At 31.7% G+C, this 23,827-nt stretch overlaps 1 protein-coding gene across 3 annotated transcripts in view; it reads left to right on the forward strand.

The window, feature by feature from the left end:
• The window catches only part of LOC118199042 (uncharacterized), a 450,062-nt gene that overhangs the window by 298,118 nt on the left and 128,117 nt on the right, over positions 1-23,827 (forward strand). For all 3 annotated transcript variants that reach the window (XM_085810642.1, XM_085810641.1, XM_085810643.1), the window contains one exon: positions 12,149-13,689. In XM_085810642.1, the coding sequence (XP_085666768.1) occupies positions 13,503-13,689 (187 nt within the window). In that variant the 5' untranslated portion in view covers positions 12,149-13,502. The remainder of the gene's footprint in view (positions 1-12,148; positions 13,690-23,827) is intronic.

Raw genomic sequence — 23,827 nt, forward strand, 5'->3', positions numbered from 1 at the left:
AAAACGCATTCTTCCATGTGTAAATACAGCAGAGAGAAACCACCGTATTTAGCTCGCGTATTCCTCCCTTTCTTTTTAACACAAATTCCCAGACGTGATATTATAAGGTATTCCCCCGCCTCCCACTCAGAATTCCAGTGATGTTTCTTAAGGCACTTAGAAGGAACAGTAGTCCTACAGTAGCGCCCGAAACTGGAAAAGGTGGTGAATGATGATTCTTCACCACCAGGATTTGGCGATTGGGTCCCCTGCCCTAATCCCCCATCGCCCTTTAAAAGGAGGAGTATGTAAGGTATTTCTTCCGCCTTCTTAGCATGCCTTCGTGGTGTAGTGGTCAGCACGCTCGACGGGTATTCAAGATGTCCGTGGTTCGAGTTCCGGCGAGGGCATTGCTCATTATTCACCTCTCCTGCTTCGAAATAAACGACTCGTATTTACGAGCCAGTTTTGGGATTGCTCTTTCTTTCCTTTCTTTACTTACATAATTTGCTGACTAAAATTCGCAATAAAAACTTTTAGAAATTCGTAAATGTGCATTTATTATTTTTTCCTTATACTCCGCAAAAGTTCGATTTTTGCCTTTGGAAATCGTTCGCTACTGATACATTACAAGTAGCTAACGCAGCGGGTTTAACTCTGGTCTTTTATGCAGTTATCATGATAGCACGCTATCACACTGGAAAGCTTACTTTTTAATTTAGAAAACGGAGAGTAGGACAACTGAGAGCTGATTAAATGCGATTTAAATATTTTAATTTTTTTGAAATTCTCGGAGGTTATACCTTGACTTATTTTCCAGTGCAAAGCAGACACTTATTCAGAATTTGCTTAAGCTTATATTTGTTTCTTTTTTGCTTTTTAAACTGTAACTGTATTTCGATCCGTCCTGTTCGTTATCCCAATAATAGTATGTTGTGAAGTTGAATAACCTTGATGACCGATTAGGTGTCGAAACAAAAATAAAAAAAATCGATCATTAATTGACATTTTCACCTCGTTTATCAAACACGTCTCGAAGGGGTTAAATTTATTGCGTCGGAGTGCTTTCTCGAAATGGCTTTCGATTTTGATTTAGATTTCCTGTTACTGAGAGCACAAAAAGGCGAATTTAACAAAGAAAATACTTTCTAGAGCAAGGAGTGCGTAATGGAATTCCAAACATCATTTAGGATCTCAATCCATTCCATCGTTTAGAATCTCAATACTATCAACTGTTGTAAAATTCCAGGTAAACAGATTTTTTTCTTCCCTTATGCAGCCTATATACTTATTTACTGCACCGCAAAGATAAGAATTTATTAACTGAATTTATTTGCTCAGAAGAGTTGTTAATTTTTGGCATTTTGCGTTGTCCTCTATAAAACGGCGTTTCGTTTTTCAAATTGTTGTCAACAAATATTGGTGACCCGCATTATTGTTAAAGAAATTAAATAATGAAGAATCTGCATGAATGTAGGTATGTTTCTCGCATTGTGAAAAAACAACGGTACCTAGAGACGTCAAATACTGGATAACATAATCCTCCACTCGAATATGGTATCTGGAAACCCAAATTTGGAATCTAGAATTTGTTTTATTATCTGTTTCATATTTCGTAAAACTTTAACGAATTTGTGATTAACAAACTCAACTATTTCAAAGCGAGCAATGGCAACTCTGTACGAAAAAGGAAAAAAAAAAATTATCTCTAGCACGCGAGACTGTGTATCGGAAATTCTAAAGATATGCTGATTTTAAATATTTTGTCATATTGCTGTTGAGTTGAATTTTCTGTGAGGTAAGTGCGAAGACCATGATATTTAATAAATAAAGGTTAATAAAACGCCCTTTTGGACGAAATGTATTTTTTTTAAATTTGTTTTTATTTTTATTTTTTTATTAACACCGGGGAAATAATCTTTTTGAGGTGATATTATTTTCAGTTTTAATAAATTTTATTTGCAACAAATAAAAGTCGTTCTCAATCAACAGGAAGGTCTTTTGCTTATCTTCATTGTTATATATTGCAGTGAAGCACACCTTATGTATATCTAATTTATATGTTTTTTAATACATCCCTTCATTTGTGTCCGGATTCATTCCTAATGATTTTAATAGTAAAATATAAATTTATATGACGCATAACTTGGGTTATATGCCGTTTTTACCTTAATTTATTCATGGATGTTTCATTTCGTAGTTCAAATAATTCCTCCAGATGATTATTTTTAAGTCTCCAGAATGAAGAAGACGTAGAAGAATTAAGCTCGTTTCTTTTTTCCCCTTAAGGTGCAATAATGCATTGACGTATTTAAAAATTTCTTTGATTCTCGTAATACAGCTAAGAAAAATTTTTGCAGACCTTAATTCCATTCTTATATTTTACTTATGGTTCTTCATTTTACTTATGGTTGACAATAACATATTTGACGATATTTGGAAAATTTTCTTCAAAAGTAAAATTAAAATCTTCCCTTTAAAATAATCAGCTTGAAAAAAGAAAAGTGTTATTTTTTTAGACGGATTATGGAAATAATCGTTCTCATTTTTACATTAATACGCTTTGAAATTTAAAGATTTAAAAAATGAAATATTTTAAGTTGCTTGTTATGCAAACTGGTAAGAAGATAAAATTAAATTTGTATAATAGCAGCATTAAAATTGTACCGCTAAAATTAGCTTTTAAAATAAAATTTGTTTTCAAATTTTAGTGTTATTCCTTCAATTTTATAAATTATTAAAGATGCTCGCAAAAGATGCTTTTGTTAGCTCGCAGAAATTGATATTATTTTTATTTAAAAACAGAAACAAAATATTTGTACGGTTTTCTTTTGTATTTATATGTTTTCTAAAGCTTTAACAGCAATTATTTTCTTTATACCGTGAGCTGAAATTTTCAACTGCAGTTTTTTTAAACGTATTTTATGTAACCAAAATTTATACAGTTAAAACAATTAGCAATTTGAAAAATATCCGGTTTATTATCTAAAATCTCGAAAATAAGTTTATCGTTAAGAAATAATAAATGTTTTAAAATACAAAATAGATAAAAAAATTAAAAGTAAGAAGATCCAAGCAAATATTTCTTTTCTTAAATAAAAGTACTTCTTACTGCTATCTGCTCATAAATCTAAATGCTTTTTATTAAAAAAAAAAAAAAATTCAAATTCGATTCAAACGAAACTCGATTTTAAAAGTTTTCCCGTTAGTTTCTGCATTTCTATTTTTAATGCAAAGTTGTACAAAGAGTTGTACAAATATAAAAAAATTTTAAAGTGCATTAAGCACAAAATTGAACAAAATAAAAAACATAGATCAAAATTTTAAAAAATAAATAAATGAATAAAAGCTTAAAGGTTTCAGCTTTTAAATTACGTCCAAAGGGCCGTTTTTTTAACATTTTGTCTGTTACCTTTATTTATTAAATATCACATTTTTCGCACTTAAACCATAAAATTCAGTTCACTAGCAATATCGCAAAATAGTTTTAAATTGAGCATATCTTTAGAATTTCCGATACACAGTCTCACGCCCTGGAAATATATTTTTTTCTGTATAACGTTGCCATTGCTCGCTTTGAAATCCTTGAGTTTGTTAATCAAAAATTCTTTAAAGTTTTACATAATCTGAAATCGATAATAAAGTAAATTCCAAATTTAAAATTTGGGCTTCCACATGCCCATATTCGTAGGAGGATTACGTCATTCAAAATTCGATGACCCTATGTACCGTTGTTTTATCACAATGCGAGAAATATACATACATTTATGCAAGATTTCTCATTATTTAATTTCTTCAAATATATTGCAGGACTCTAACATTTGGTGGCAACAGTTTGAAAAGTGAAACGGATATTTATAGTGAACCAACGCAAAATCGCAAAACGAAAACAATAGTCCTTCAGGGACAAAGCCCATTTGGACTAAAAAAGGTCTAAAAACTTTCAGATTTCATATTACGCGTTTTTTTTTTTTTTTTTTTTTTTTTTGAATGTTTTCTCTGTTACCTTTATTTATTAAATATCATGTACTTCACACTTAAACCATAAAATTCAGTTCAACGGTAATATCACAATATAATTTAAAAAGGGCACATCTTAAGAATTTCCGATTCACAGTCTCGCGCGCTGGAGATAAAGTGTTTTTCGTGAAGTTTTTACAAAATGTGAAATGGATAATAAAAAAAATCCAAATTTGGGGTTCCAGATGCCCATATTTGAGTGGAGGACTACGTTATTTAAAATTTGATGTCTCAGGTAACGTCGCTTTTTCGCAGTGCGAGAAACATGCATGCATTCATGCAGATTCTTCATAGTTTAATTTCTTTAATTATAATGCAGGGCTCTAATATTCGGCGGTAACAATTTTAAAAGTGAAATTCCGTTTTATAGCGGACGACGCAAAATGCCAAAACGAAGTTAATAAGCCCTTCTAGGCAAAGTGCCCCTTTGGGCTAATAATTTATAGAGTTACTGAAAAATTTCATCATAATCATTGTATTTTATTCCGGATACAGATTACAATGTATAACGAGAACTGGAATTCGAAATTTTATAATGGATCTATTTCAAATTATTAGGAAACAATTGTATTCTTGACGCTCAAGTTATAAAATAATCGTTATTGCCAAATGATGTTGAGAAATTCGGGGGGGGGAAGGCTTTTTAAATGACAAACTTAACGCTGTATTCCGCAACTCACTTTTTAACGCCGAAGATAAATGAAACCTTACTTATTATAAATTAACGGCAACTTCTGCTTATAACGGATAATGTTTTATCATAAAATGAAAGCAATAACTGCAATTTGATAACTGTTATTTAGAGATAAATGATTTCAGTATTATCTGATGTTATTTTTCGTCAACAATTCGGTTAATCCGAGTTCGCTTAAGCGGGAATTTGCTTTACATATTTATCTTTCGCATAACACACAAACATGGATAAAAAGTCCTTCTTAAGTACTGATTTTTTTTTTCCCTGTCCTTAACCGTAATCGTGGGCTAAATATTGCTCTCATCCGTGCTATTATCGATGAATAGTTTACGTAGTTATTTAGTCACGAGTTAGATAATCTTATTCTTCTGAGAATTTTCCACTTGACTAGTGGAATGCAAGTAATTTGAGTGAAATTTGAAAGATGTGTGGACACGATCTTATTCTGTTCGTGTTTGCATTTTTTTTTTTTTTTTTCTTTTTACATACAGGAGTTATTTGTATTAATAGAGCAACTTCTACATTCGGCAAGTATTACCTGGAAGAAGACAGCATAGCAGAATGAGGCCGACAATGTAAAGATAGCATGTTGCTAGATATTACATGTTAAGTGACAACATCTTCGCATTACAGCTTTAACTGCATTTTCCCTAATAATCAGTAGCGAAGGCAGTTGTTATAGTCCTTGTAATACGAACTTTCAATGTTATTCTGATGTAGAGCGGTAAACAACAGGATATAAAACTGCATCACTAAAAATTCGCTAAACCCATGGAAGGAAAATATTTTTTTTCAATTCTTTTAATACGTATACCTTAATTTTTTCGAGTTTAGAAGAGTAAGAACATTGCTGGACGTTTATGCATTAATCTGCTTGCAAATCACGATTGGGTAAATGGGCAATCATCTTCGGCTCACTGTTGGCCTGGTTTACACCAAATTATGTTTCTGCCACCTTAACTTTTTCTCATGTAACCTTTGTAGAGTCATTAGGTTATTTTGATGCGGGAGACATCAAAGATGTGCAATGCCCTCACCGGACCTGAACCTCTCGAATATGCTACCGTTACACCACGAAGGCATGCAGAAAGGAGGGAGAAAATACCTTATATTCTTCCCCTTTTAAAAGGTGACTGGGGATTAAGTGACCCAGTGGCCAAATCCTGGTGGTAAAGAATTATCATCCAGCACCTTTCAATTCGGGCGCGACTATAGAGTCATTAGGTATTTTGATGTAGGAGGCGTGAAACATATGAAATGCCCTCGCCGAGACTCGAACCTGGACCTGTCGAATATACGCTCCGAGTATGCTACCGTTACACCACGAAGGCATGCAGAAAGGAGAGGAGAAATGTTACCTTAAATGTTAATTATAACCTTTAGTGAATATAATGAAAGGTTTCAGGTTTTTTCATTATTTTTTATTTTATTTTATTTTTTGATAAGAAGGAGAAAAATTAATAGTTAACAAAAATATAATAAATGCTTTCATTCTGAAACTGAAGATACTATTATTATTTTTATTCTTACAACTAATACCGTTTTTGAGGCCCTCTTAAAGCGCAGAGCTCTCGGTAGGCATCGATATCGGCCGCATGTTAAATTGTCACTGAGTAAAATTCAAGAAATAAAAAATATTTCGTGCTTGTTTGACTTGTGTAAATAAACTTTTTCGCAAAACGAATAATTTCGGATCCATTTTCAGTTTTTCACTGTTTCCGAAACAGAATTGTGTTATCCACTTTTCCATAACGAACAGTTTTATTCTTTCAAAATATGCATCCTTAACTAGATCCATATATACATTTTCGTATTTATCTAAATTTATATATTCGTTATTTATCCAAATTTCGGAAACTTGCACAACCCACTAAACATTACATTTCCCAAGTATAGAGTCTGTAACATTTCAGACTTTTGTGAAATATTACTTATTTTTTGGTAATAAAAAATAAACAAAACAAATATTCAAGTTCTAACATTTCGTTGAAATCTTTCTGTTTCTGCTATATGTAATTCAACACTAAAATTACAAAAATTTTAAAAGCAGCATAGCAGCATATGTTTAGAATTCCCGATGCAGTGTTAAGTGTTGGGATACATTTTTTTCTAGTCTTTTTTTAGTTTATCATATAAATATTCAGTTTTCTTAGCTAGATGGCATGCAAAACATTTTTTTTTCTTTTTATTATTAACGTTTTGCGTGTTAACTTTATTTAGTAAATATCAGGTTCATAAAACGCTCACGTTCATATGTCACTTACGTCACATAAAATTCAATTCAAGAGCAAAATCACAACATATTTAAAAACAGCATATCTTTAGAATTTCCGATAGACAGTCTCGTGCGCTGGAGATGAAATGTTTTATTCCGTACAGGTTGTCACTTCTCGATTTAAAATCGTTGAGTTTGTTAATCAAAAATTCACTAAAGTTTTAGAAAATATGAAATAGATATTAAAACAAATTCGCAATTCGAGCTTTCAGGTGCACATGTTCCGGTGGAGGACTATGTTATTCAAAATTCGATAGCTTCAGGTATCGTTGTTTTTTCACAATGCGAGAAACATACAAACATTCATGAAGATTCTTCATTATCTAATTTCTTTAAACATAATACAGGCGATAATATTCGATGGCAACAATTTGAAAAGTAGTATACCCTTTTATGGTGATTGGACGTAAAATCCCGTTTCGAGACTAATAATCCATTTCAGCTAACGTCCCTTTTTTGCTTATAAGGAAAAAGGAGTAATTCAAAGCCTATAAAATTCAAATCAGTTAATAAATTAAATTAATAACTAGATTAATGATAAATTGAATTAAAATAAACGCATCTTAAAAATTAAACGAAATACTAAAGAAAATTAAAATTGAGTAAATAATCGAAGCAGGACACCGTGTAAAAGAAAGGTAAACATTTTGAACACCATTTTTTTCTGTCGGACAAAACTGCTTTCCTTATTTTGGCTTCTAATTCTTTTAATTTTAGCTATTTAATAAGAATACCAACAGTTTTTAGTGAAATTAACATTTATGCAGATAATATAATTTACAGATTAGATTTCTAAACCTTTATTGTAACTATACTTTCAACACAAATTATTTATTTTTTAAATGGTGCTAATGAATCTTACTTTTAAAATAACTACGTATGTTCTGGTTTGAACAGAAACTTTTCTCTGCTTCGGAATGGCAGCAGTCTGAACGTGATTTTGCGATTTGTTTTGATGCAACTTGAATGCTGCTGATGAGATATTAAATGGATTCTAGATTAGATTAATTTGTTTGGTATTTTAATAAATTCCTTTTTAAACTAGATTGAATGTTGATTTAGACAGAAATATCTCTGAACCACACATATAGAAATTTTGATGTGACGCTTTGATAGAAATTTAGATGTGGGCACATATAGAAATTTAGATGTGGCATCATAAAATTCGGTTAGCTACGCAGCGCCATTCACTTATTAGTCTAGCGTACACTAGCGTGCAACGTGTTTGTAACTTTCGTTTTTTTACAATATTCATCATGTATTATTTATAGATGTTCATAGTTCTTAAAAGCTTATGAGACGAAAAATGGTATATGGTTGAAAATTACGAGCTCATTACAACTTTCATACAACGACGCACTGCAAACATTTTACGACGAATTGCCTTTAGCAGACGATTTCGCCAAATGAAAGCGAATATTAACGCCTTATAACCAGTCAATAAAATTCGCCAGAATACACAAACATTTCATAAGGAAAATGTCATTGTTCTGTTATTATGAGTAAATCGTCTGACTCATTCTTGGTAAAAGAAGCCGCCTCTCTTTGCCTACCCACGGTGAGGTGTTCTAGGAGTTTATTTTAAAAGATATTCATCCACCCTGTGTAGGCTTGAATCCTTTCATCAGTTTTAGCAGTTTTGATATTTCTTTAACTTATTATAATAATTTCACAATTACCAAATATTTTTACCACAATGTATCTGAAAATAGATAAAGATAAGACAATAGAGACAAAAAAAAAAAAAAAAAAAAAAACGAAAACGTTTCGATGCATTCTTTTATAATATAAACGTTCATTTTCCTTCCCTTTGCACGCGACGCTGTCATTTCGTCTGTTACTTATTTAAAATTTTCACATTGTTCTATGTCTTAAAATTAGAAATTAAAGTTAATGACTTAAAACTGCAATAGTATATTACAGTACAAGTGAAAAAATTGACAGTTTTACTCACGCGTGTGTGTGCCGGATTTGCGCGATACATACGAGATCCCACAAATTTTTTGTAAATATTATAAGGTTCTGGGGGCCGCGAAAAAATCTGAGTGATAAAATGGAATCGCGACTGAAAAAAGTTTAAGAAACTCTGATATATAGCATTGTTCTAATATAGATATTTTGACACAAAATCGGACTTTTTCTAAGATAACATACCAATTTGTTTCCATATTTTGTACTTTTTCTGAAATTAAAATGGCAATTTTTTACATATTTCGATTCTACGACTCAAATTATGCCAAACTTCCAAGTTTTGTTAAAATCGCACGAGTGTTTAAAAAATTAGCTCTCAAAATTTTAGCTCCTTTATATTAATTGAATTTGATATATATTTGTAGAATCTGTACTTACTGTCTAGGAATATGATGTTTGTAAACTTACTTCCGATGTGGCTGTCTAGGGGCTAATAAACTAGTCCGATTTATGTAAAACTTGAATATTTAATTAAACATGAATAGTTGCAACAAACTACAAAGTAATTACATACGTAGAAGGAAATAGATGAATTTACATAGATGATATATACAGATGAAGAGAATCGACTGTCTTTTTCATGTAAACATCTTTCAGTCGCGTCATCGTCTTAATGGCGGAATCGTCTGCCTTCCATCATCGGAAAAGTAAAAGATTTATTTTCACAGCTTGTCGCGTCATCTGATTATAATGAACGATGCCATCCCACATATTTATTAATTTTTTTTAATTAAACTTATTTGATTCTTCTTTTCATGTTTCGAAATTTAGGTTCATTCCAAATAAAATTAGCGCGTTTTTTGTAATTTATTTTTAAATATTTTTTTATAAATTTTTTGTAAAACAATTTTCAATTATAATCAATAAAATTTTTACCATCATCTTAAAGTAGATGCATTTTTAACCTGCAAAAAATGAAAGTTTTTTATTCAAAATTTCCGAAGATATACGTGAATTTATATCTTCGCGTGTTTAAGCAATAAACACGTTTCTTTATAATTTAAGTTTTTAACTTAATAGTATGCCTAACTGATATAAATTAAAATACATTTATTTTGTCAAATATCATATGTTTAATTTTTATACATATTTGTAATTAATAAATGATATTTCTAACCTGGTGTGATAAGCAACTGGTGCAAGTTTTTTTTTTTTTTTTTTTTTTTTGGTGCTTAACGCTATTTAATGTGTTTAACACTTTTTAATTTTGTTTTAATATTAAACTCTTCTTGGAGGCTTTAATCTATAATCTTCTCAAATTGCAGTTTTACCTTTATTTATTTGTTTTAATTGTTTACGGATATATATGCTAAAATTATTTAAGATGGAAAGTTGTTTGCACAAAAAATCTTGTTAATTTTACATAATGATTAATTAATTTTATTTATTTATTTTTATGCAAAATTTTTTAAAAAAAAAGTTAGTTGTCGTGTAAATAATTCTGTACCAAAGAACTTAATAAATCACAAAAAATATCTGTTGTTATTCACAGTTACAATGCAAAAGTTTAGTTATTAGTTCCACGAATTAAATGCATAAATTACATTAGAGCAATTATTAAAAGTTAAATAAGGGTGGCCATAAAAAAACCTCCCCGATATATGAACCCCTATCCGCTCAACCACTCGATTCAGATATTATTATTTGAAAGTACTCCGTCGGGAAAACAATAGAGCTCTCAGGGTTACGATTACAGTGAAAAATTTGAAATTTTCGAAATGCAATATTAACTTTTTTCCTGCGTAAATTGATCAGCATATTAAAAAACCATAAATGGAGTTGAAATGATACACGTGTAACGAAAATTGCTAACGTAAAGCATTAACAAAGAAGAACATTGTAAAAGACCAATGAGAATACCAGAGAGGAGAGGCCAAAAAACTTTTTCTAGAATTACAAGTTTTCAACGCGTCCACCTTCGCAGACGATAATTTATTCCGTAGAGATTGTTAACAACTATGACGAACGTAACATTACTGGAAGAATACGACATCTTTCAATACTGAGAAATCTCGGGGATTTGATGTGCACACCTTAGATTTCTGATCCCTCAGAGTGAGGTCGGGGGGATCGTGGTGGCCACGAAACTGCAAAGTCACTGGAGATGACTCCATCTTGAAAAGTTGTACACGTTAAAAAATTGTAATTCCAATAAAAGTTTTTTTTTTTTTTTTTTTCCTTTCTTGTGTTGTCTTAGGTCCTACTATGTTGTCTTAGGACTTTACTATGTCCTTTTATGCAAATGTTTTATGCCAGCAATTTTCGTCATACACGTATCATTCCAACGTCCTTTTCCGTTTTTTAATGCTCTAATCAGTTTTCGCAGGAAGAAATTGGTGTTGTCATTCGAAAATTTCGAAATTATTTCGCTGTAACCGTAATCGTGAGAGCTCTATTGTTTTAAATCAACACAATCTCGAGCGCATAACTTCAAATAACAATATCTGAAATTTCAGCGGAGAAAGTTTTTTTTATGATCACTCTGTAATATAAATTACATTACAGCTGTTATTGAAAACACAATAAATGTAAAAATTATTAAAAACTACGCAAAATGCTCTGAAACTCTTAGCTTAAACATTGTATAAATTTAAGCTGAGAGAAAAATGAAAAGTGTTATGCCGCGACGAATGATAGTACGTCGGAGAACTTACATTATGCCACGAGGCATAAATGAAAGATCCCGTGACTCATGGAGAGGCACCGCTTAGCAGGCCGCGTGGACGATAACTGGTAGCATAACGTAACGTAACTGGACTGTAAAAAGAGATTCTAAAACTATAAACATTTCTAACATCAATATAAGTACTAAAAGATTTGTTTAAATATTTTAACCCGATATTGAAAAAATATTTTTAATTAAAAAAAATCGGAAAATTTTGTTATAATTCCTCTTCGTCTAAAAAAAATTCAAAATAAGAAAAACCTAAACTTTTATTTTATGTGTTTACATTTCTGCAGAATAAATGAGTACCTTTTCATAAATAGCATAAGAAAAACTGGTCGAGAAACTGAAACTGACCGCTGCTTCTTTTCCGGGTTAATTAATAAGCAAAACGAAAGAACGATGAACATATCTTTTTCATCAAATATGGTTACATATGCGTTTTTCCTCTTCTTAAACAAAGCAATTGCTTCTTTCTATAAATAAGGTACGATGTATGTATGTCATCTGAATGAAGAACTATTTTTATCCTTTCTTTTTCCAGGTGGCAACAAGGAGTGCCGAGCGCAGACATAGTAACCCTGCAAACGATCGTCCATCAAGAAAGCTTTGTGTTTTTTTCCTCTTTTAAAAGCAAATGTCAGATTTGTTTGAATGAACTTTGAAGTGTCATGAAGTCTTTTTATTTGGAAGCGTTGCTCTATCATCTGGAATTTGAAATCTTACGCTAACTCTTCAGTAGTTTTGTGTTAAATATATGGTAAACTATTGATAAAAGGAATAATCTTATTAATTAATTTATTTTTTGGGGAAAGAATGCAATTTAGTATTTTTTAATATATTGCTGCAAATTCGAAACTGAAAAAATGGTGTTTTCTTGCATTAACGTTAATGCAGAGAGCACTACATGTTTGAAAAAGCATTATAAGAAGTAAAAAAACAAAACAAAAAAGGAATATTCGAAATTTCTATTTTTAGGAATACTTGTTTACTTTGAAACTGAACAATTTATGTGTTTTTAAATTGAACATTAAGTTGTGCAAAATGATATTTTATTACATTGACTCTGAAGCATAGAAAACTACACCTTTGAAAGAGTGCGGTTCTTTAAATGTGTGTAAACACACAGTAGAAGTGTATACGGAAAAAAACCTAACGCACAATACAATGAAATATCTCTTTACACTGAGACTGGAGTATCTTGTGTATAAATTATGTAAATAAATACAATTACAAATGAAAAGAGAAAACTGATTTCACATATAATCTACTCAAAACGATTTTACAGACAATCACTTGAACTATAAACATAGAGTTGAAAAGATCTTCAAGATAATTTATTGTACTGTGCGAAAAAATTTATTGTTATTTATTGCAACTATAAGTGAAAACTTAGTAAATTTTCCTTTTTGAAAAAACATATTTATTCTTACTTGATAAACAATTTCATCTATTTCATTATTTAAGTAACATTGACATCATAATCTGCAAAGCTTTAGTCATCTTGAATTAAAACTGGCACAGTATAAATGTTACTATTAACAACTGTACGCAACGAGATTCCCAAAGCAGACGTATTTCATTGTTTATGAAAGAAGAAAAAAAATAAAAATTGTCTGTGTAAAAAACGAAAGTATTGTTAAAAACTACTTATCAACGGAAAATCTTGTAAATCGAATTCTTTACTGCATCAGCCAGACGCTTTCTAAAAAATCTGTCAAAACAAAAAGAAGTGAAAGCAGCGAGAGGGAGAAAAGTTTTCCTTCTTTCTATGATCCCAACCATGAAAGCCTCTCCTAAACTTCTGCCCGGAGAACAAACCAACAGCTGAAGCCATCGCGCCAAGTTTGGCGCAAGGTCGTCGCCAAGGTAACGCAAAGCCGCATCAAAGCTTCACTATGCGGCTGTTCAAACGATCGGCAGCTGCCCCTCCACAATTAGTACGCTTGTCGATGTTGGAGGAGGGAGGAGAAACGGAGCACTCAACAACCTCTCCTGGATTGAGATTGTCGCTGCCAAGCTGCTTCAGCGAATGCAACATAGACGACCTCATGGCGAACACGGGGACGCCGAAAACTCGAAGAGGTAAGAACTTTTCCTTTCCCCCCTTACCTCTCGCTTTTGTAAACTCTTCGTTTTATTGCAAAGATTGTTCTTTTGTGGTATTGATTGTAATGAATATTTAATAATGACTGTTATGACTGAGTTTGTAACAATAGTTTTTTCAAGTTTGTTTTGGTGCAGCCGGCTCATAATTAAACAGTTGTTTAATTTATTTATTCTCTTTTACATTTTCTCCTAGCCTTTTCTTTTTTTTTTTTTTTTTAAATAAAAATTTTAAAGCAATTGCAAGGATGCGCGTTGAAAGTATGTTTATGTATTCTCAAAGTTGAAGAAAGAACGGTCTGTGGACACTTAGAAATGTAAACAATGGTATGTTGTTTACAGTATAGCACGTGTTTACTGTTTGGAAGCTCGCGATGTTAGCAACAAAAAAAAAATGTGTTTGTAAAATATTTTCAGTCTTGGAAAGGTTGCATGCCGGCCTGTTGATGATGTTTTTCGTACCTTAAAGTTTTGATTTCCTTTCTACTACAGCAGCGAGATTTAGCTCTTTTTAACATTATTAAAAACAGATTTAATTTGGTTTTTTGTTTTTATTCTTATTTTTTTAACATCCCTAATCTAAAATAATTTTTAAAAACAATCGAAATGAATTTAAAATGGAAAACAACGTTTAGTGAACAAAGACGCGAATTAAAAGTTATTAACCAAGCGTAAACTGAAAAACTGTGCTCATTTTCAAAGATAAATAACAATTAAATCTAATTGTTTTTTATGCTGACGTTTAACAATAAAAACTCAATTATTTTTTAATATTTCGTGTCAGTAAATCCTAAAATGTCCAGAGTCCTAAAATTAAATATGCGAACAAAATGAAGCATTTCGTACAATAAATCTTCAAGTGCATTTAATTCTATGAGCAAAGTTAGCAGTTTATAAGTGATGATTAAATAGTATTGGACATTGATATAACAATGATAAATTATTTAATTGTATCTAATTTATTTAGATTTAGATGATTAAATATGTAATTTATTTATGCATTTAAATGTAATTGATTATTAGCTATTACCTTCGTTTCATAAATTGCTTCATAAAATAATGCTGCATAAGGCAAAATATGTGTGAGGTTTCATTTACATGTTCGAAAAAAAAAATTTTTTTTTTTTAGCTATCGCAAATATTTATCAATAATATTATCGTCCCCTACTTTTTGGAGAATGTTATTTTCTATCTGAAAATTTCTTAATTCCGGAAATTATTATTACAGTGTTTTCATGTATTTTAATAATTTAGAACAATTGTTAAATAAGGGTAAATTTTGTAATGTGAAGCTTATGCTTGGAACGTATAAAAATAAAAATTATTTTTATTCTAAATATAATATATTTTTAAATTTTAAATATTTTTATGGCTCAAATAAAGAAATCGCTTTTAATTTTTAATGCTTTTATAATTTACTAACAATTATCACATTAAAAATACTTTATCTCTTATGCAAAAAACACTATCATTCTTTTCATAATTTTTAAAGTCTTAATTAGTGTTTAAATTATCTAAATCTGCACTTAAATTTGTAGTTAAATCAAAAAGTACTTTATTTGTCAATGATTTTCTTGAAACGTTTCGATTATTCTAATGCTGAAAATTTGAAAGCTAATTAAAAAGCTAAACATTCCAATTACTTGGAACTGTCGGATATACTATGTAATATATTTCAAATTATAAGCATTTAAATGTAATCTGTTTTATCGTTTCTGCTCCAAACAAAACTAAATATTTTGTCTTCCTATGAACTGCTAATGAAACAAAATATTTGTCTGCTGAATTCGATAAATATATTTCAAAAAAATTCCTACTGGAATACTAGGTTATTACACTTGTTCAAACAGGAATGAACAGTTAAAGTGATTAATCAGTTATTAATTTAATAAAATATTAGCTTCTAGCATTCAGTCATAAACTTTGGCTAAAAGATAAAATGCAGATCTTTCACAGTTATCTAACATTTGTCAGTTGTGATATCAACAAATGTTCCAGCTAGGACCACCTTATCGATCCGTATTCTAAACTGTGCAACTTAATCATTATCTTAGTCGTTAGAATAAATATATCCGATTGCATGCATTCTCTGTCATCGAAATGTCAACAAATAATTAACCATATGTTTATATAAATTATTTTATTCATTATTCGGTTGGTTATTATCTGAAGCGCTATGAAATGTGACATTTAATATCCAACTATTCTATGTGAAGAGCTATTTATTACAGAACATATCACAGTTACAAAAACGGTGTTATGTATTTGAAGTTTTTTTTCGCCGCTAGGATTTACTTCTTTAAAAAAATTTCGCAACACTGCTCTTGCGTCAGTTCAACTCGTCTGGGCAGCTATGAAGAGAGCTTGTCTCTTTAAGTTCTCGATACGAAACTGTATAATTAATTATAAATAATTTTGTATATTGAAGTTTGAGTTGTGAAAATTTTAAAGCAGTCAACCAATTCGACGGTTATCGCGAAATAAATAGAATGCAGTTGTCTTGCATGAAAGAGCATTTAGATTTTAATATTTTATGAACTCAGTCCGTAGAAATGAAATTATCTTTAGATTCATGTGTTAGTGCTAATTGACTAATAGTACTTTGAATCATGGATAGACGGAATATAGTTGCAAACCAACTTTGGATACCTAAATAAGATTTAGCTTTGAATACAGAAATGAAATAGACTGTGGTTCATTTCTTACTGCCATTTCACATCTTAGTGCTTTGGATCCAGTCATTAGTGGCTTCCGCCAAGTCTTGGATATATTTGCCAAAAATTGGAATGTTACGTACTTTGTGGTAAATAAGTTGAGTAAGTAAGCAAGAAAAGAAATCTTCAAATTTGAATTTTTTTTCTCTCATAATATTTTAATAAATATAATTTAATGCATTCATTAAGTCGAGAAACCCAGATTTCAGAAATTAATCGTTAATGCATAATATGTAGAAATCGAATAATCTTCTATGCTTCGTTGATATCCTAGAATGTTTATTTCACTGTTAAGATGGTGATCGTAATCATTTCTATTTTCGATGCCTGGGCTTTTTGCTTCATGTAGATTTTTTTTCTTTCTTGTTTTTTGGTTTGGTGTGAGTTACTTAAAACATAAAGTGTACAAGAATAATCAGAGACCGATGAACCTTAGACTAGTGCAACAGGTACGTAATATTCTGTTCCTGGATATGGGATGGCGAGTGAGGAGATGAAAGATATTATAAAATGAAACTTCGATTTATCGTTTTAATGTACGGACGGAAAAAGCGATGCATGCTGTGAAATGATTAAGCTGGGAAGTTATAACACATAGTAAATGAATAGCATTTATTAATATCAACTTGAATTTATTTGTAGCAATCAGTAGATATTTTGTCCTTCTCGACTAAAGTTTGTATTTATTGGAAATTTGAATTTTTCGAGACTTCATGTATATTCACTGTCCCGTCAATTCCACTTTGCGCACAGGAAAACACTTCAACCTTTTAGGAAGAGTCGTAATTCTCCTTAAAGTTCCAAATAATTTTTTGTTCGTTTTAATTTTCTTCGGGCATTTTTATTGTAATAACAAACTGAAAATTATTTTGTGTCTTTCGCTAGCCTTCTAAAAGCTAAGGGAAATAACCGAATGAAAATTAACAAAAATAAACTTATTGCAATTTGCAAAGAAAATCCATTTATAAATTATGTTAATAATTCGTACGCAGAGCAGAGGGTCACGTGTGAAATATTAATATGCCCTCGTATTGCCAGTTTTGTAGTCCAGAGAGAATATAATGTGCAAGTAACAAATGCATACTTTGTTTTAAATGTGTTCTTCCCAAACGATGCATATAAGTAATGCTGCTTAGGAGACGTGATTTACAAACATGTAAAGTAGTAAAATAGTAGTTCAGTAAATGATAGATGCGGGAATAAGTAATGTTATGTATGTAGATCTTCATTCGAGTCCAAAAATGGCGACTAAGACATGCGGGAACGATAAATCGGAGTTTTACTATATTCATTTTTTGATTTAAAAAGTTAGATTAGTTATAAAAAGTTAGATTTAAAAGCTACTCGTGGTAGCGGAATTTCTTGAATTGTACTTAATTTGCTGTATCGCAGCTACTGTGTTTGCCTCTTGGTCTTCCATGTTTCTCGCATTAATCTTGTTAGCACTTTTCTTTAGGCAGCTCCATAAAAGGGGGTGGGGAGGGAAATACAGAGTCAGCAAAAATCCAGGCACAGAAAAAAAAAAAAAAAAAAAGAGTAAATAAATAAGATTAGTAGCATTGCCTGATTACAATGAAACGATACAATTGTCCCCTGTTTTTTGTCAAGTATATATTCTAAACTACGTATGAACGTTGTAAGGTTTTCTGACTTCATGAACACCTTGTAGAACTTAGAATTCAAAAACGGTTGTATTATTTACTGAAAGCCATATCTTCTAACCGATAAGACGCAAGAACTAAACACATAAATCAATTTGTATTATTTCTGTATATTTCAATCAACGATAATTTGTTAAATATTTATATGCCGTCATCCATATTGACTGAAATCATTGGCTAACATTTACGAATTAAAAAAAAAAAGCTTTACAAATTGCAGAATGTTGCACTGAAAATTTTTTTATCACTTTTATAGAAAGGGAAGTTTTTTGTAAAATACTAGATATTTTGGAAACTAAAAGCATATTAAAAAAACTGTATTTAAGGAGGAAACAACCGATTTTTAAAGGCTTGTTATTTTCCATTTATTGATTAAAATCAGATCTTATATGCCTTTTGGATTAAAAAAAAATGGCGAAATTTATTTTTGGAATTAATTGGCTTCATTTTTTTTTGACTTAAACTGCATCTATCGGCAGTTTTATTTCGCTTGTAATAGTGCTCAAATAATCCCACGCATTCATAGCATGTAAGGAAACTGAAAGTATAATCTCTTAAAGTGCTGTACTAGCAGCTGTTGTTTGTAACAGAGCAGGTAATTTTGAACTTTGCCTTCAGTTAAATCGAAAGTTCCAGCTTCTTAAAAGAGGTAAGCTTTTGGACTGAGGGTTGATCCACTTAATACATAGCTCGTCACACTCACTTTCCACCAAAAGCTTCAATATGTTATTCACAGCTTAAATATGTATTCGGTGGCAGCCAACTTCTGTATCCCTGAAGGACACCTGGAGTTGTGTCTTGGTACGCAGGCAACACAATACATTATGCTTATTTAGTAATATATCCTGGAATAATAAACATTCATTATTTAAGTATTCTTGTAGCATTCATTTCAAACAATCTTTGCATAAGTGTATGTAAGGTGTACGAAGTTAGGGAATTCGGTCAATAATAATAAAATTTTAAAACATAGTAACGGCTGGCAGAAAAATACTTCACGGATCTCATGCGGCTCGCAGGCCATCGCTGATGTATATTACGTACTCAACAGGATATAATTATAATAAAAGCAATTAAATCATTATATTTACCCCTTTTATCTTGCATTATGAAATGAAAACGATTATCTCTGAAAATTTCAGAAAAATTAATTTTTATTAACCGAAAAGTGATAAATTATATCTATACCTGTAACTTATATTCCAGAACAATTTATTCTATTTTCAGAATATGGCCGATTATCTCACAAACAATCCGGGGGGGGGGAGAAAGGAGATGCATGTTGCAGTTTCTTGCAAGCTTGTTTTTCATGTCATGATCATTTTTTTGTAGGTCTGTACGTTATTTTACACGCGCTCATGCTGGATTATAATCCATATTACTTACGACTATATAAGATGGAAATGCTAGAAAATTGATTTTTATTGTGTCATATTGCATAATATAGACGTTTGCACAGTCATTCAGAAACACATGAAATTCTCATGGCATACTAATAAAGTGAGAATGATCGATAATGCTCATAGTAACCAAGTGCCTTAAAACAGTTTATGAGATGAAGCGTTGAAATATCCTATATGAAGCGTTTAGTAACTTGTATAAGATACACTGCCATTAAATCTGCCTGGTCAGTGGCATTTAGGGAAGTACTAGATAATGGAATAACTTTACAACCTTGAGGCAGAGGAAGATTGAGATGTTGGCCATGAAAATAATTTATTCAACCAAATTTCAATTTATTTTCACTAATCGAACAAAATGGGATTATTTCTGTTCATATTCACTTCCAGAATTATAATTCCACAAATCAGTTTGCCTACTTCTGGCAGCGTCCTTCTGTGTTTTTTTACCAATCCATGTGGCACAACTTTCACCAACTGTTCGCTTCTGCCCCCATCTAAGAGTTGCAACAACAGAATTCCCTGTATTTCGTCATTTGACGTGTTCCGTATCTTCCGTTTTATCACCGTCACATATCATCCTCCCTCCCCATCAACAGAGACCGGAGTTGTGTGTTTCCGAGAGAGAAAGTCGTTTCCTTCTCCCTCTTCCCATCTCTCCCCAGCGGAATCTAAACTCGCTGGCAGAATGCGATGCCCGAACCCGGACGCACCTGTTCGCCAACGTTACCATGAGGTAACAGTGTCGGTGAGGCAACAGCATATTATTTATCTTGTAACCTGGATTCGAGGCATGGAGGCGTCTTTTGACCCTCATCGTATGCCACACCACACAAACCACCTTTTCCTTGGTTTTGCTTTTAATTAGCGTAGGTCTCATTGCTTGCTTACTTCCCCTGTCGGCAGGAGAGGCGATGCCGTACCTCTTCACCTCTGAAGGAATTTTTATAGGAAGTCCCATTAGTAACCCAGTTATCTCTAATACTTTTTCATTTGCAATTAAGTGAATTAAGCTCGTGAGTTTGCAGTCATTTATTTATATGAAACACGTTTCTTTGAAATCGAATTATTGCTTTGATAGATGTAAAAGATGCCCACGACCATGAACTTGAAAAGTTAGGCATTGAATGGGTTTAATTTTAGAAAAATTTTTTGGTCTTCACAGGAAATATGAGATTTGCTGTCCTTTAAAGTGTAAAATTATTCTGATAACAGTTACGTGTAAATAAATATAATATTTATCATACGAGGGTTCTTAAATTTTTTAATTTTGTATCACATAAATAAGAATAAAAAAAATATGTATCATAAAGAGCGTCATTCGTTTAAATCTTGTGTTAATTTTGTACTATAAAAAATAATGGGATATGTGCCATAGTTTGGGAAATTCTGGTATAATGTATAAATAAACTGTATGTAAATAAATAAAAATGAAGAAATGTAACATCTTGAAGATATCCTTCTTCTTCATGGTGCAGATTCTGTTGCTTGCAGAGCGTATTTTTTTAAAATTTAACAGGCCCACCAAAAGCTTGTGAATAAGAGCTTTTAGGTGCACGGCACGCTTTTGGTTTCCAGATGGTAAGAGGGCTTGGATTACAGATTGCTGTGATTTTCTCACTGTGTACTGTGAATGTGAGCAAATTTCGTCTAGGAAGTCTTCCGCGAAGTCATTAGTCCGAAGGATACATATGAAGGATAATCCAAAAGATTATCTGTTGTTAGCCCAAAGGACATCTATGGAGCACTTTTCCATGGTAAATAACTTAGTCTAACTTAATGTATAAATAATATCTAAGAGTGAATTTCGAGTAATTTTAATATGTGAGGTGGTGTGATTAAAAATTTCCTGCTCGAATTAGAGTAGCTTTCGTCATTTGGCTCACTTAGTTCCGTTAGAATTCGAGAATGGTGTAACACTGGAATTACATTTTCATCAGGGTTTCAGAATTCTCGATAATACTCAATTTTCTGCAGTCATTCCAATTTCTTGAAACTGTCATATATAGTAATCATTGGAATTTTCTGAGCTGAATGCTCTGTATATTCACCTCCTTTGTTGTAAGTAAGAATAGTAAATTACGGTAACATTTAGGTATTTTTAATAATTTTTAATTCTAGCATTTGTAGCTGGGAAAGATTTACACCTAACGACCGACGTAGTAATACAGTGTTTCTCAAAATGCGTATTGCAAACAATTTTGAGGTTTTGAAATTTTTTTTATGTAATTAAACATATTTATTAATTTTTATTTATTTTATTCATTATTATTAATAAATTTTGACTGATTACATATGTATGCATTATTGTTTCCTTATTTTATTTTGATAAACTCTCTCCCCTCCCATTCCTTCTTATTCCCTCCACAAAACAAACAATTGCATCATATAAGTTGTAGTGACTTACAGTTTTGAAAACTGAGTCGTAATGGCGAAATGCTTGGGAAGCATCATCTTAATAGAAATAACAATGAAGCATTTCTAAATATTTCACCCTTTTTTTAGTAATCTTTACTCATTATATAGAAACGCCTGAGTAAGTATTATTATTATTTTTTTTTTCTTACGCGAGAAGCAACCCTTCAATCGTCTGAACCGTTCAATAGGTTCTTGTCTAGGACTGAATAACAGGTGTGATGTTTCTGATCATATTCCCACTTTGCCAATGAACATTTCGCATAAAATTCTACCTTTGAAGAAACCTAAATACCTTCTTTCATTAAAAAACATCTCTCCCCAACTTATAAGGTATTTCTCCCGATTTCTTCGCCTACCTTCGTGATTTAGTGGTCAGCACACTCGGCGCGTATTCGAGAGATCCGTGCTTCGAGTCCCGGCGAGGGCATTGCTCATTTTTCACGTCTCTCAGCATCAAAAATCCTAATGTCTCTATAGTGGCGCTCGAACTAAAAAAGGTGGTGGATGATGATTCTCCACCACCACCAGGATTTGGCGACTGGGCCCTCTACTCCCCAGTTGCCCTTTAGAAGGGGGAGTATATAAGGTATTTCTCCCGTCTTCTTAGCGTGGTGTAGTGGTCAGCACACTCGGCGCCTATTCGAAAGGTCTGTGGCTCGATTCCCGGTGAGGGCATTATTCATTTTTCGCTCTGTCTCTATAATCTTTCTCGTCCTTTATTTTATTCTATAATCTTTTTCTTAAATTTCTAAACTGCCCCTGATCATTCGGCATAATAACATTCTCTCTCACTTTCTTTTCTTAAAATGCAAAATTTAATAGGGGAACTGAACGCTGAGTCGCTGGTGAAATAAGCGTACTGTACGCTGTATTTATTTATTCTGCCGTACGCATGAAAGTAAAGTATAAAAATATTTTTAACCCAGTTGTCAAGGGGCAAGAAAAGGCTAAATGCATCTGTATAATGTATATACTTTCTCGTCCTTTATTTTATTCTATAATCTTTTTCTTAAATTTCTAAACTGCCCCTGTATATCATTCGGCATAATAACATTCTCTCTCACTTTCTTTTTTTAAAATGCAAAATTTAATAGGGGAACTGAACGCTGAGTCGCTGGTGAAATAAGCGTACTGTACGCTGTATTTATTTATTCTGCCGTACGCATGAAAGTAAAGTATAAAAATATTTTAACCCAGTTGTCAAGGGGCAAGAAAAGGCTAAATGCATCTGTATAATGTATATACTTTCTCGTCCTTTATTTTATTCTATAATCTTTTTCTTAAATTTCTAAACTGCCCCTGTATATCATTCGGCATAATAACATTCTCTCTCACTTTCTTTTTTTAAAATGCAAAATTTAATAGGGGAACTGAACGCTGAGTCGCTGGTGAAATAAGCGTACTGTACGCTGTATTTATTTATTCTGCCGTACGCATGAAAGTAAAGTATAAAAATATTTTTAACCCAGTTGTCAAGGGGCAAGAAAAGGCTAAATGCATCTGTATAATGTATATACTTTCTCGTCCTTTATTTTATTCTATAATCTTTTTCTTAAATTTCTAAACTGCCCCTGTATATCATTCGGCATAATAACATTCTCTCTCACTTTCTTTTTTTTAAAATGCAAAATTTAATAGGGGAACTGAACGCTGAGTCGCTGGTGAAATAAGCGTACTGTACGCTGTATTTATTTATTCTGCCGTACGAATGAAAGTAAAGTATAAAAATATTTTTAACCCAGTTGTCAAGGGGCAAGAAAAGGCTAAATGCATCTGTATAATGTAATATACGAATCAATTTCAAATAAAAATAGTTCTTTCCGTTAAAGCACTGCATAAGCAATAAAAACTGATTCCAACAGTGCGTGCGTATTTGTACTCATAAATCAGGATTGGCATAGGAAGATAGTAAAGGATGCATTTG

Source organism: Stegodyphus dumicola, chromosome 2, assembly GCF_044657685.1.
Source record: "Stegodyphus dumicola isolate Sdum_Otavi_A_Nest chromosome 2, ASM4465768v1".
Classification (NCBI taxonomy): Eukaryota; Metazoa; Arthropoda; class Arachnida; order Araneae; family Eresidae; genus Stegodyphus; species Stegodyphus dumicola.